The sequence below is a fragment of the Ruditapes philippinarum genome, unplaced genomic scaffold, assembly GCF_026571515.1.
Source record: "Ruditapes philippinarum isolate M1 unplaced genomic scaffold, ASM2657151v2 ctg1644_1_1_1_1, whole genome shotgun sequence".
NCBI classification, from domain to species: Eukaryota; Metazoa; Mollusca; class Bivalvia; order Venerida; family Veneridae; genus Ruditapes; species Ruditapes philippinarum.
The window spans coordinates 68,522-84,538 of NW_026862806.1; the positions used below are offsets into that span (position 1 = coordinate 68,522).

At 29.2% G+C, this 16,017-nt stretch overlaps 1 protein-coding gene across 1 annotated transcript; it reads left to right on the plus strand.

The window, feature by feature from the left end:
- Positions 1-1,438: 1,438 nt before the first annotated feature.
- LOC132720288 (growth hormone secretagogue receptor type 1-like) lies at positions 1,439-14,288 on the plus strand. Its single transcript, XM_060704404.1, has 2 exons — positions 1,439-2,104; positions 11,940-14,288. The coding sequence occupies exons 1-2, from the start codon at positions 1,753-1,755 to the stop codon at positions 12,893-12,895; spliced, it is 1,308 nt and encodes a 435-aa protein (XP_060560387.1). The 5' UTR covers positions 1,439-1,752; the 3' UTR covers positions 12,896-14,288.
- The last annotated feature ends 1,729 nt before the right edge of the window (positions 14,289-16,017 follow it).

Here is a 16,017-nt window from a genome sequence, read left to right on the forward strand (position 1 = left end):
ATGGCGGAGCAAAACTGCATCAGTGCAAGAATATGACAGTTCGTTTACGACAAAATCTAAACTTGAGCAACAGACGTTATTTCATGCTAACCCAATCTAAGTTACAACATCTGCTCAAAGCTTTTCGAACAAGGGTAATACTGATTGATCACCTTTCTTCCCATTCCGGAAAAAAGAAGGAAGGAAACACATTATATCAATAGATCAGATAACTCATTATTAGTATGGAGGCTTTCCAATAATACAAACATTTTTTAAGATATCTGCTGAAGCATTCAATGAAGTGAGTAATTATTATTATTATTATTATTATTATTATAATAATCATAGAGCCAGATTGTTACTCTTTTCTGACTTTCTTGATAATGTTGACCATGTGCTAATGAATGAAACAAGTATCAAGGACCTATAGTATATTTGAATGTCTAGATCAACAACGAAGAAATCTGCTTAACATTCAATGGGGATAGATATGCAAGTTTGTGTGTATAATGATAAAAAGTAAATTTCGGATCTACCTAGCAAATGACATCGATTTTGTTCTTGTAGAATTTAATTATATGCACAAAATATGATAACAAGATAATCAAGGAAAGGCGGCGTTCACATACAAATTATTTACTTGTAACGTTGATGCCTAAATGCCCTTTGATGTGGCCTGATTCATTCTACATAAGCCAGTGCTTTGTTCCGAGTTGAAGATAAAACGATATGATATCGTCTTCTTAAGAATAGCATTTTATGTGTGCGAGTATGCAAGTGCTTTTTAATGATTACACTACTCATTGTCTTCTCCGTTGTTTCAAATGTATTACGGTGTTTTTTCTGAACATGTGTCAGATAAACTAAGACATAGTACTAAAGTGACCTTTGAAATAGGACCCATCACATTGTCTTGATAAAATAAATCGTTTTAGCCTTAGTTTATACATAATGTTTATTAATTACACGAAATTTTAATGTAACATACTACTTGTAAAGTTTGTGTTTGTCAGTTTCCAACTCAGTACGTTAAGCCAAATTCATCTTGGTAACGGAGTTAAACAAAACATGATTACAACATTATAATGCTTTAAATATATTGAAAATGCTTTGGAAGGATTTTCCACACATGAACATATGTGCACATCAAGAAAAATAACAAACAAAAAATTATCGGTTCGTGGAAATTTACTTCTTTTACTGACATTCGACCAAACCTCAGTGAAGTACCTTTAACAATACAGATGACACAATCAACTTTGATGTTTCATTTAAATTAAGATCAATCGCTTACGGCAATGCTCAATTTTAATCAAGATCTCACTGCCGTTAATTTTACCAATACTTCCATTGTGCGAAGCTCTCTTCTGCTATGAAATAGCATAATATCTAGCTGTATACTGCCGAGTACTGAAGATTCTCCGATTGGTTGCATTGGACAGGAGAATTCTTTTTATGAAAACTTGTATATCTTTGCACATAATGTTTTGAAACTTTAACTGCGCATGTTTGCAGAGATTATTATAATGAAAACCGAGAAAGTTACGCATATCAACATTCGATGTGTGCTAAACTGGAATTTATTTTAAATATAAAATTTATATATATGTCTCAAAGATAAGATGGTTGTGAACCATTAAAAGTAGCCTTCTTTAAGTCGATACTGCTTTTATGTGATCTTGATGGTATTCTGTTTATGGCAACTAACAGGAATTTTCTACGTTATCTTTTGATGTTATTTGGTATTATATGTAGTAACATTTGTATATTATGGAAGTTGCTGCTAATGAAAGTTGCCTAAAAAACGCTAATATGACATTTCATGTTCATATGATTAATAAAAGCAATTGTGTGTTTGCTGACCCTTCAACGGAAGTGCCATCGTACCATTTGAGTTCTCAAATTACTGCGACGATATTTTTTGTTTTAATATTTCTAATAGGCTTTCTCGGAAATTTGCTCGTAATCATGGTTGTGTGTCTACATAGGACTATGAAAACATCTGTGAACATATATCTGATCAACCTATGTGTTGCTGATATTCTGGTACTCACTGTTTGTATGCCTACTGTACTAGTTGACGTATACTCGAGGGATGTTTGGTACTTTGGGAAACTTATGTGTGAGTAGGAGTTGCATAGTCGAGGGGCAACTGTATTTATTTGTTTCTGTTTTAACCTTTATAATATTATATAAGTAAGACATATTCCTTTTTTTAAATGTAGTCAAAATATTTTGATAGATATGTAATGAAAAATATACTTAAAATGCATGTTTAAAAATGATAATATATTTTTTTCAAAATGATTCATTACATACTCGTAACTATAGTACCTAGTTTATTAGTTTATTAATTAATTATTATAAACTATTTGTTACAAATAACATTTTCATAAAATAAACTTCAATATAACAGGAAGCATTTTAATAGATTCTTGAAATTACTCAAAGAATAAAGACACACATAAGAATGATAACACTAACTTCAGAGAAATGACCTAAAATAGTAACGTATGTTTGAGGTACTTGTACAACGATTAATGGATATTTCTTGATATTTTTTCTTTTAAATATTTAGTTTCGTCTACTTAAATTTGAATTCATTTGTTTTGAAATATACTTCTTTTTTAGATTAAAAATGCGTTTTTTTAAATAATTTATGTACGATCACTTATTTTAACGCGAAAAAGAAAAAAACTAATTTTATAAAACAATACTAAAGCACAAAGATAGAAATCGGCATAAATTGCCTGTATTGTTTTAATTGTAGTTATACATACTTAACTTGTTTTAAATTTCCTATATCTTCCAATTAAGTTCTTTGCTAACCTACATGACGAGTCTATAGCGAAGAAGAATTTTTTATTTGCTCAGAATTTTATTTTTATTATTCTGTATTTAACAAGATTAATATCTATTAAGTACTCAACAGCATAGTTCATTGTGCCGTCTTTTGCTTTGTTCCGTGCCATCACATATGACTTTTAACATTAACAAATGGCAAACTTAAAGAAAATGCATACTTTCCTTTATAGATTGTTTCTCGGTCTTACAGCGCTGATTCTACCAAAGTAAACACAATTTACAGCATTTCCGCCCACCAGTTTTTAAATCTGAAGGTATGACAATCATAATTACCTCCGCTTTGAAGAATATTCAAATAGGCTAGAACTGCTGTCCAATACAATGAAACTAAGGGCCGTGGGTTTTAATCCCAGAGTTAACCTTTTTTCTTTTAACATTATTCATGTATCTCATATATTCCTTTTGCGTTGAAAAAAAAGTTTTCTTATTTCAATCAATTTACACAGGCATCTATTGGCTAAATAATACTAAATCTTATAACAAATATTGAACCTGATATTTTCAAAGTGGAATAAAACCAAAACTAGACTGTAAGAGTATTTAATATTTTACAAAATCAATCAATATATCAAACAATAGGGAAACCGACACTCATTTAAGTAAATTTAAGGGATTCAAAATTAAGCTCTTAAAGTAAGAAAATTGTAAACCACGTGTTAAATTTTTTTTTATACATATTTCGTACATTTTGAGTAAAAAAACATCATTTTTCTTATGTGGATTGTAAGCTGAAAGTTACATTTTGTTTCTTACAAAAATAGATGGGAAAACATGTTTGATTAGGATGATAATGTAGATTATTTAAAGGTTTCTCATTTCTGATAAAATGCCCTTCTAGCATCAAAGATTAAAATCAGAAAAGGGGCCATAATTTTCCATATGGTAAAGTGTATTTTAATGTTACATACAGGTGTCCTTTAAGGTTTATATTTGACCTGTGATAACAATTTTTCAGTTCCTTATAGTACTCGTGAAGATGGTCATACCTTAAATATTTTAAGCAAATAAATAAGCTGTATATTCATTTGCAGAAAATATGTTGAACTTACAGTTAAATACTTACGCTCTTAGCAACTCCTTGGTGTTTAGCTTACTTATGCCTTTAAAGCGATGTTCAGCTTTTCTAAAGGTTAAATATATTATTTTTACATAACTTGTTTCATAAAAATGTAAAATCGAACGAATTAAGGCGGGAAATGATATTTGCAGACAATAGAATACATATTAAACAATGAAATAAACCCCATGATATCTTAAATCTACCGGTCTGCTCTCTTTATTTAAAGCAGTAAAAGGACGATTCGTTTCCCGATCTTCCATTTTTAGAAACGAGCGTCATATACGCATAATAAATAGCTCTAGGAACGCTGTTTTGATGAGGATTAACAGTGATATGATGTACTTTTCCAAGATGAAATTACTGAAGTACTTAGTTTGAAACAACACAGAATTGTTCTTCCAACAAATTCTGAAAATTGAAGACCGCTTTTAACTATTTTAAAAATAAAGTCTGTACAAGGTTTTATTTAATTATGATGTCAATCGTATTGTAAACAAGAGGTTTCTTTAATTAATTAAGCTACTTGGCCGAAGTAAATCTACTCTAACTTGCAAAAATCATTTCCAATGTTTGGTTTTATGAAGAAATGTTATCACATCCTGTTTAATTATTTAATAATGAAAGTAATTACTTTGCAAAATGTAATGCAGGAATCTAAAAAGGTTGGTCCAACAAACTGCGCTAGGAGTTGATGTATTGTGCTGTTTTATGTATGGGCAATATATCCCTAATACAACGTAGGAGCGATGTTCCGAACTAGAACAAAACAGAAAACACAGAATCGATTTGAAATATTGAATTATTTTAACTATTAAAAGCTTCTTTATCACACGAGTCCAAAGCTCTTTAACTGAAAGTTTTCAAACAGTTATTTTTCTTGTATTCGTGTATGTATTTTTTATATTTTTGATATACAATGTAATAGAAATGTTTCACTTTTAAAAGTTATAAATAATTGGTTATAATTATAAGTATCAAACATATTATTAATTGTATTTTTAACCCAAATAAATCAACTTTAAAAACATATACTGATTCTAATAACTTTATTCAAACACAACATTTTCGCTTTAATTCATTTTACCCTGCTGTATACAGCTTTCAAATTATGAATGCCGGGTTAAATTGAAACAGAATAAACTTGTATAATTCTTAAAGTCATTTTAGATTTTTAAAAAGAACTACATAACCAACTGAAGTTTAATCAAGTCAAAATTTAATAGGAATTTATAAATTCTTTCATTGATTCATTCTTGCATAGATTAGGGTCTCACGCTGTAAAAACACTACCAATATGGAAAAACGTTAAGACAAATCAATCAAATCTTTTATGTATATCATATGTTGTCGCACATAGATTTTACAAGACAAAGTCTTTATTTTTCAGCAAAATGTACAAATGTTACGTCCTTTTAACATCAACCTTTTTACTTTTTACTTTTTTGACCTTTGACTCGTCTTTGCATTTATGTATATTAATGTAACACTATCGTCAATACAGTATTTTCCGAACAGAATAGTATCGTAACTAATTTTGTCCTAGTAAAACATTTTATTCGAACATTTTTACAAAATGTTGCATTTTTTAATTTGCTAAATTCGAACTTCATTTCAAGTTGATATAAGTTAATATTGCTTTGTTTGGATTTTGAAAAAAACGTTGTAAGGAATGTTTAACCCCGATAATTTATAATGTCTTTGGCTTGGATTTTCTAACCGAAGTCAGACTATAGACGTACAACTAAACGAACCATTTTAAAGATACTTATTTAGTCTAATCGGAAAAGGTAAAATAAATCTGCTTGTCTGGTGTTAATACGAAGCTTTGATAATGTTCAATCTTTCCTGCCTTATAAAATTAACAATGCTTCATTAATGGCTTAAAAGAGGATCTGATAATATGAAATACTTACAATATTAACTAAAGATGATTGCATTTAATCACATTTTGAGTCAAAGAGAGATTGTTATTGTTCATTGAACAAAATCAAAGTATCTAGCTATATATTTGTTCTTTTTAATCCCCTACAAAGTGGGGAGCATATAGCGTTGCACTTGTCCGTCCATCCGTACGTCTGTCCGTCCGTACGTCTGTCCGTCCTTACGTCTGCCCGTACGTCCCGAAATCTTGTGAACGCAACTCCTCTTAAACCGGATGGCAGATTTTGCTTAAACGTCCAGGGATGAACGACCTTAATTAGTAGATGGTAGTAAAGGAAGGAATTTTTTCTGCGACCAAATTTAATAGAATTATGGCCTTTGTTGATTTTTTCACTATATACTATGTAGAAATTTTGTGAACGCAACCCCTCTTAAACCGGATGGCAGATGTTGCTTATACTTCCAGGGATGAACACACAGAATGTGTTGATGGTAGCAGTAAAGGAAGGAATTTTTGCTGCGACCAAATTTAACAGAATTATGGCCCTTTGTTGATTTTTTCACTAAATACCATATAGAAATTTTGTGAACGCAAATCCTCTTAAACCGGTGGCAGATTTTGCTTAAACTTCCAGGGATGAACAACCTTAATGTATAGAAAGAGGTTAAGGAAGGAATTTTTGCTGCGACCAAATTTAACAGAATTATGGCCTTTGTTGATTTCTTCACTATGTACCATATAGAAATTTTGTGAATGCAACTCCTCTTAAACCGGATGGCAGATTTAAATAAAAAGTTCCACATAAAAATCTTACATACAGATATGCATGCTCTTGTTTACGAGCACATCTGCACAGTGGGGGCATCCGTGTCCTTTGGACACAGTTCTAGTCTAATTTTGAGATTAATTCTTAAATCGTTTTGGTTTCATAGGATATTTATTAAATTTGTTAACATATATTAACTATATTCTCCAGTTTGATAAGAAGATCTTTGATGATAATCATGATAAAATCTTTATTTAGAGAAGGTAGCAAACAAACTTAACGCAAATGATGGAAACACTCGTTTGTCTAGAATTGGAGTTTTATATGTCTTTAATGTCTTTAGCTAGTTCTTTAAGCACGATATACCATTATTTGTTCAATAGGAATAATATATTATATATCAATAGCAATATTATGACATATTGACTACTACCACAGGGGTTCCCACCACTCATTACTTAAATATCGTTGATAACATTTATTAAGTTTCTTAAAACTTCTTTTATAATATGACAAATACCTTAAGTAAATCGAATAAGTTTTTTTTTTGACATTGGAAAAAACATACTTTTGCGCAGCATCTAAATGATTCTTATGAAAAACGAAATTGTAATTAACTTTGTCCGCGTGACTTTTTTCTCTAATACAAACGTTTTGATCGTTCGTTATGGATTTCTTTTCTCTTTATTTAACAAATGCCTTAACTCACATATTCATGATTAGACAGGTTTCTTTAAATAAATAAGCCAACATAAATCACTATTTAGGAGCAATTCGTTTAAAGATCCTGTATGTTGTTTTAAAGAATTTGTGTGTGTTTGGGTTTGTTTGCCCTCGATTCCGGGAAGAAACCATATGGGCGAGCATAAGGATATAATAATATAAGTGAAAAGTTTTATTATGTATAAGATTATTCTTCTAAAACAATTTCCAAACATCAAAGAAATTGTAAAATATGTACTGCTAATGTTTATATGCATTATAAGTAATTATTAAAATATATGCATTCATATCTTGTTGAAAACTTTGGCTTAGAATTTATCAAAAATGAATTTCCACCTTTTATTATATCGTTACAAATAATGCTTATTGGAACTTACAATATTAATAAATCTCCTTTTGAGCATCATATTTATGATTATATAAAAACATAAAAAAAAATGAGTTTCATGATCTTTAACAATGTTTCAAGTACTTCAGATATTTGAATGCTATGCTTCCAAATATCTAATAGTTCTTAACTGTTCAAATATTGACTCCCCTCGATATATTTATCTTAAATTTTGTGAAAATAACATACACATAGATAAATATTTCGATAAATAAAAATCTCCTCAACATGCATAATATGTAATATTTTTTAAAGAAAGAAAAGGAAACAAGCATCAGTGAAAGGGAGGAACATAAACAAAAGGAATCAATGCCAATGCCAAAACAAAATATTGGAGAGAAATTACATTTTACATCTGTTACTGCTGTATCCATGTTTTTTGCTTGTTTATTACGGCAATTTTCTAACCAATACGTTACTTGTGCATAAGAAATTGTATTGCTTTAAGATTCATGTTCGTTTTAATTGACTCTTAAACAGAAGAAAGAATTGTATTAGGAAGAGGATCTTTCTTCTGAAATAACACCTTTATAATCCATTCTATAATAATATTTAAGCACCTATGGCTGGAACAAGTTCTATAGTAAAATAATCTTAATGGTATTTACTGTACGGCAAATGACGGCCCTACCGGTATTTAGCACATCAATTCCTTAAGCAATTTTGTGAAGGGGAAGGTTTAATTTCGGACGGAGTGCAGATTTTGAAAATGATCTTGTCTATGTTTTATTTTATTTTGAAATTGTGGTCGTGATGGATGGTTTACATATTTGTTGCTGAACAGATAAGCATTTCAAATTGATTGATTAATATTGCGTGATTTCTTTTCCATAATGTATAACCTATGTGACTTGAAAATAAATATGTATCTTTGATGGTTTACCAGATATGAAAGAAATTGCAGACATGATATGAAACATATAATTATATAGTATATTTTAAGTGCATCATATGTACACGAGTTATTTGAATTATTTAATATCGGCAATTATTTATATAAGTTACATCGTGATAAAAATTGACATAAGCAAGTACTTAAACTACTAAAATCAAATTTCGTTAGTTCGAGTAAATGGTTAAATATGAAAACACATTCAATTCGATGTTTTATTAAAAATAGTAATTTACGATACACTTTTATTTATATGAATTTTAAGCAAAGTAAAATTATGTGATAAAATTAAATTAACTACATGTATTAACAGTATTACAGATTTGTTTTATATTTGAAGTCACAGTTCTTCATCTCTATTTTTTCATCAGGCAAGATACTACAATAATTAAAGTTGATATAACATTTTCTTTCATTTTCGCTAAATTGTTGAGGCATGGAAATGACCTTTGATGAGTACGGTGCCCAATTTGGACAAGGCTGGTTATTGATTATTTTGCAGAATCAGATGTTCCAATGTTATTTATTTTGATTTGAGTGCATATAAATTTTAAATAATTTGATTGTCTGGTAACGATTGCTTATTTTCTTTAATGATTTACCAACAACATTATAAAGTAAGTATTAGTGTTCTAACTTGATTTAGTTGGAACTAACAGGATTTATAGACTGATGCTGATTGAGAAATGACACTTGTGTATGTTGTGATTACCAGCTGTATTTTAATATGTTGCAGATATAATTTGGGTACGGTTCATAATCATTTTGCTGATTTTAGCAGGTAATACAAGTGTGTGGTTAATTCTCTTTGTATTGTTTGCACTTACTTCTTGAAAAACATGTTGACCAATATCTTATGAAATAATGTCTTATTTAACCTGTATCAAGTATTACCAGCTGTTTTGATGTTAAATTAAGATTAAAAAATGTCTATATAGTGATACTTATTGTTGGATCAAAACTTTACATACTTTATACTGATTTGTTTTTGGAAACAACAACTTGAATGGCGAGACTAGTAGTTGTGTATGTTTTTAGTTTTTATTTCGGTAACAGATAATAAAAAAATATTTTTTTGTTTAATTTTATACATAATGATAAGCTCTCTTATGTCAGAAAGGTTCTTTTGATTCAAAATATAGTTCCGGTTACTTTGATACCTGCATTATGGAAAACAGTAATGATTGGAATGTTTAAAAAACGTCTGTTTTAATAACATGTTTTTTAAGTTCATTTTAATGTTGTATTTGTTTGTTTAAAAGGTAAATATGTCAGGAATATTAACTATTCAAGTCTCTTGACAAAACAGTTATTTGATTATGATTTAATAAAAAGATGAATAATGTGTATGAGTATGAATAAGCAAAGAGGTAAAGTTTAGTACTGTCAGAGATTTAAATTTTTATCAAATATAAGGTAAATTAATAAAATTTAAGCCGATAAATAATATGAATCTATATTTAGTAGGTTTTTAATTATGCTCAAATTGGATTTTTGAAAATACCAATAGATGCTATACAGTCATTTTTAAATGTAAACATCTTTGGAAGATATGCTTTTACGTTTGAAACTCGTTTAGCTAGTGTCTGACATTTTTGTTACAAGTAAGAACGGGCAAAATTAACTTGTAAAATAGAATGCATCATCCCATATATTGTTTGTACATTGTCTTATTTTAGTTAGACAAATTCAGTAAGAATATCCTAGATTTTAGTAAATGTCTGCAATAAAAGGGGTTTACCCAAAGATGGGCAAATTTATATTTTAAGATATATAGCATTGACAGAGATCAGTTTTTGTCTTTGATATTTGCTCTCGTCTAATTATCCCAGGTATCAAGCAATTTTCATCTCGATACTTATGATTAAGGTCGTTTGTTAAACTTTACTAACAAAGAAAGATAATAGTTATTAATTAAATGTTTGTATGAAAAATAAAATCTTACACTTGAAAGGACACTCCATATTGGTTAATTTGACATAATAGATCGTTCTGACATTTCTTATTACTTAATAATTATACTGTATGAACCACTCGTTACAATATAATATAACATGCTGCATTTATGTTCTGCAATTTTTATGTCATCTGTTCAGTGCAATGGTGTTTAACGATGTTAGAAATCAAAGTACTGAAGTACATATGGGATTGCTTTGTGACAATATTCGGTTAACATCAAATTGCATAGTTTAGTTACTTTGGTTTCAAAAAAATCAAATTAAAGTTTATGCAATAAGAAAAGTTTTATGGTGACTTTGTTGTTTTTTTATCAAACAATAAAAATAATAAATCTGATATTTTTTCCCTTTCGATACGCTATGCAGATAAATATTTATTTGAAATCAGTAACACATTCCAATAAATGTAGAATATGTGGCAAAACTTTATGTATGCCAGTTTTTAACAATAACAAAAATAAAACAAAATAAAATGTGGCAAGTCATGCTTTTGTGCATTATACAAACAATTCTTTTGCAATCAATTTGATTGCAAATATTTTGTTGGTCACATAACCGGTCTATTGTTTCCCATCTACAGACATAATGTCAAGAATTCCAGTGCCACAAAAATCTCAAAGAATCGCTTTAAGATGAAGACTTGAAATATAATTACATATGGTAGTTAAATATGAATTGAAAAGTAATAAGTGCATAACATACTATTGTCGTATGCGCAGTATTACTGTTGATGTAGGCGGTTTGAAGCGATTTGTAAAAGCCTTTGCTGACATGCATGATCTTTGGATTCCTGCAAACTACCTTAATATCAATAAACAGTAAACGGCACGATTTTGGCAAACAAAGTTATTAACAAGGTTCAGGTGATCTTCTGAAGATTGCCTGGCCAAAAGTGAACGCGGTTTTACCGAACATTATAGAAATTTATATTGTCTTTCTGCAAATGTGAATTGATCAGAAATGGGTACATGTTACATAAGAATGTCTTATATTGATTACCAGGAAGAAAACATAAAAAATTCATCATTTGGATATTCTTATATTAAACTATTTCCTGAAAATATATTTTGATACAGTTCAAAGTGATTTAGTATGAACATTTTATGATGAATAATATTTAGTGTCAGAACAATGTTTTAACTTCTATAAAAATATATGTCATATTGGACCATGTATATCTAACTCACAAACAACAACCACTTAAAACTACTTCGTGGTTTATACTAAATATAATTTTATCACAATAGCTATTTATGGTAACAGACGTCTTCCAATTTGGACAAATTCTGTTAAAAGATATATTTTCATAATAAATAATATTTACCCTTTTGATAGATCATTTTAAAACTAACTGAAAGGTTTGAACGGAATTTAATCAGTTAATTGATAATATGACTGAAGAAATATTTGTATTTACTTTCAGGTTCTTTGGTACCATTTCTGGAAAACACAGTTGTACATGCATCAGTGCTCACATTGATTGCCATTGGTATTGAGAGATACAGAGTTGTTAATCGGCCATTGTTAGGTATCGAAGACAATTTACATAAAAGCATCAAAGTTGTTCCTTTTATATGGTTAATATGTGGCATTTCAAATATTCCATGGTTTATTATTGCGGAATACAAAGATTCCAGCCATTTGGACGGCACTCCAATCAAAGTATGCAGGTTGCCAATGATAAATGGTTTGCATAAAGCATATGTCACTTTCGCAAGTCTTCTCTATTTCATGATCCCATTTTTCATACTTTTGCTGCTGTACTGCCGGATATGTTTCATATTGCATAACACTAAAGATGATGCCAGTCACTATGAACTACGGAACTCTTCCCAAAGTCGTTACAGGCGTCGACTTCGTGCTCAAGTCATAAATATCATTATTTCCTTAGTTCTTCTGTTCTTCATATTTCATTTACCATATAGAATTGTTAGTATATGGTTGATTTACGCCGATAAGTATGAACTACACAATCTTGGTATACATAAATATTTTGACATTTTGTATTCTGTCAGGATTCTGTTTTACCTTAATCATGCGTTAAATCCAATACTGTATAATTTCGTTTCAAGTAAATTCCGAAATGCACTTCGATATTTATTAACCAAACGGGAGTCCCGGGGAAGTTTACTCCTTTCATCAAACAGAAGAGGTCTTTTAGACAATCAAATCGCACGACCAAAGCAGAGTCAGATCATCTTTATGGAGAATGATTACGAAAATAAAGGCCGTGCTAGTGATTCAATCAACTCCTCTTCTAGACAGAAAATAAACGAATTCTATCCAATGTATGCTAACATAATACATAATCATGAAGATAAAAACGAAACGAGTCGCGAGGATGGAGACGGCGATTCCGAGAACGCTAATCCTATGTAATATAATATATCCTTACACCAAGGAAAAGTATTGTATGTTTGTAGATGAACTAGGACATACCTGTTTGTCATGAAAAGGACGTACATGATGTGACCATTAGTGAATTATATAATCGTATAATCAACATAAGAAGTGATCCTTGTAATGGGAGTATTTGTTTTATAACACACAATTTTATTATTTCTTTAAATCAGTCATGACAGGTATGGTATTTCAAGAGAGATAATATGGCGTGTTTGTCTCTATGTTTCAATTCTGAATATTGATGATTGAAATGTGTGTTTGTTTCATTTTCATTTTGTTTGTAAAAGGCAATGATAGCAAAATGTAACAGAAAATTCTCAGTTCGAATAATCGGTAAAGAGTAATGTGGAACATGTAAATAACTATACTACCTGTTGAATAAGAGTTCTTTTGTGAGTTCTATTCAATTCTGAGTTCTATTTTATTCTTGCATATTTTCTTTTTTGATAGTTTATGCGTATAACATATGCTAAGCAGCTGCATTTATAAAAGTTAAACACGTATTGCTTACATTTAAATACACGAACGTATTGTTAATAGCGTAGCAATATTTTGTGCTTTTTAATATTTTTGTCAAGGATCCAACATTTCTTACCGTTCCGGGAGATGGTATTGATTTTTTGTTTGTAGAATCTTATTGTAAATATATAACTCAATTACTTAACATGACGAAATTTCTTGTTTTCAATATGTATTAAAAGATATTTTGATATTGACTGACGTTCGTCTTATTATATTTAAAATAATATGACGTATTGGTATAAATTTAAAAAGTTTTGTTTAATAAACAGGGGTGTATTGTTTATCCAATTATTGCATTGATTTACATGAGTTAATATATTTGTTACAACACTGGTAATGCAACAATTACATTATCATAAAAGTTTGATAAAAATTTAAATGTTTTGTAAATAAATATATTATAATTACATAAACTGGTTATGCCTACGTCAAATGCACTTAGGGGTTATTTTTTATCAAGAACATTTGTGTTCATGTGTTGCTCATAATATTACAATTCTATATTTTTCGAAGCAGTGAAGAAAAGTTCATGAAATATATACGTTTTTTTTTTGTTTGTTTGTTTTTGTATGAAAAACAAAGAAGCGTTAAAATTGTACAGAAGATACACCTTCCACTTAAGTTTTTGTTTTACCCTCTACCTGCTCCGACAAATAGTGAATAGCCTCCTTCACCAGTAAAGAGCAAGGCTGGCCAGTACATCCGTACAGTCTGATCAGTCTCTTTATCATTTGAAGCTGCATTGATTTGTTTTTTTTGATAATGAAATCCCTAAACTTCAAATGATTTGTCCAAATTCACAGCAGATGAAAATAAATGTTTGTCGATCTAAACTGGGCTAAAGATTTAAAATGCATGCCGCTGAATGGTACCAATACAACGGACGTCAATCGAAATAATAAGAGTTGTCACTATTAGAAGATACAAACACATTCATACTAACAGACATTTTGTATTTCTGAACCTGAAATGAATATCGAGCAATGTTTCTCTAAAATATAACTAAACTGAGTTTTAATTTTTAAAATCTTATTTTATTTGCCAAAAGAGTATTCCTTTAGGAAATAATAATAGATGATAAATGCATTTGTGTTCGCTTTATAAATAGCACTACTGAATTGATTTTAGTCAAACAAATTGCTTCATAAACACAATGATAAACATACATGATTTTTAAAAGAAAAAACAAATTTCACATTTGCAGCGGTCTTTTAGGCTAAGCATAGGTATTTTAATAAATTAGACTAAGAGCTGCAATTACCGAAACAATTACATAACAAATAGTAAGTAGATGAAATAACAGTGTTAAATTGTGATAAACTGTTGTTAAGTTTAAGATTTAAAAGCTTTTGAAAGATACGTTTACATTAATTGATGTTATTATATACATTGTATCACTAATTTCATTCATATCTTTCCAAGTAAAGTGTAGTTTATGATATAATTTTTTATCATTTATGCATCTGAATGTAAATATTTCACTTTATAATATAATGAAATATATAATTAATTTGAAAACTTTCAACACTATCAAAAAGACGACAATTTTAAAAAAGGAAAAAAGAAAAAATGATACCGGTTATGGCTCAAATTAACGCTTCATTTCCATATGATTATAACCAATTGTTTACCTCCCTTTGAAACATTATTTAGGATAAGGTTTGTAGTGTTTGTAGCTTAATGTTGATCATTTTGTTGTTGTTGTCATATCTGTTGTTCTTGTGTTAACGGTAATTCAAAACTTGTACACGTACTTTCCTAAAATGCTTATCAAATTAGATCTATACAGTTTGAATGTCTGAATTAGTTATACACTGCATGCTTTTATAACAAAGTTGCAAAGAATATATTCAACAATTACAAAATATACATGCATATCTATAATGCCAATAAATTAATAAATATAGAAGCAAAATTTATTAAGGTGTAAGTTTTCTTTTCTCATAACAATGAGTTACCATGTTATTATGATCCGATAATTTAAACATACATTTTCCAGTAATTATAGAAAAAAAAATATCCGTTTCCGTTTGATTCTAAACATATGCAAAATGCCAAACAGAAAATTCATTGATTTCACTAGCAGATGCATCATTGCAATACGTGCATTGAATATATCCTTAAGTTTCTATTACTAGTCCAGTCATTCTAGCTCAAAATAGAGCCAAACCTCAAACAAATTGCAACAGAAAATATTTTGAGTGTTTTGAAACCCCAGACCTATATTGTATAACATATCAAAAGTCTAGAAAAATCTATATTGGAGAATGTTTTCAAAAATTAGGATCAAATATATGGGTATCATTGTATTTATTTTTTTAATTTGAACTCAATGTAATACACACACATACAATTTTCTAATCAGTTTTATATATAATATGCATAAAAATATAGCCTAATCTATCCCTATAGTAACATAAAGTAATCACAAAGTTGTTTTTGTTTAAAGAAACTACTTTTACCTTCTGAAATTTATAAATTAACTTAAGTGGGTGGGGTAATACTATATTTTTAAATTGCTGTAGATCAACAATTTATTGAAAGATGTATGTTATATGATATTAAACAGAAAATAC

What these genes read in the sequence shown, in the direction of transcription:
- LOC132720288 (XM_060704404.1), top strand. Translation starts at nt 1,753, where the DNA reads ATGGAAGTTGCTGCTAATGAAAGTTGCCTAAAAAACGCTAATATGACA. An exon ending in GTACTTTGGGAAACTTATGT is followed by an intron (nt 2,105 to 11,939) that starts GTGAGTAGGAGT and finishes ATTTACTTTCAG; the next exon opens with GTTCTTTGGTACCATTTCTG.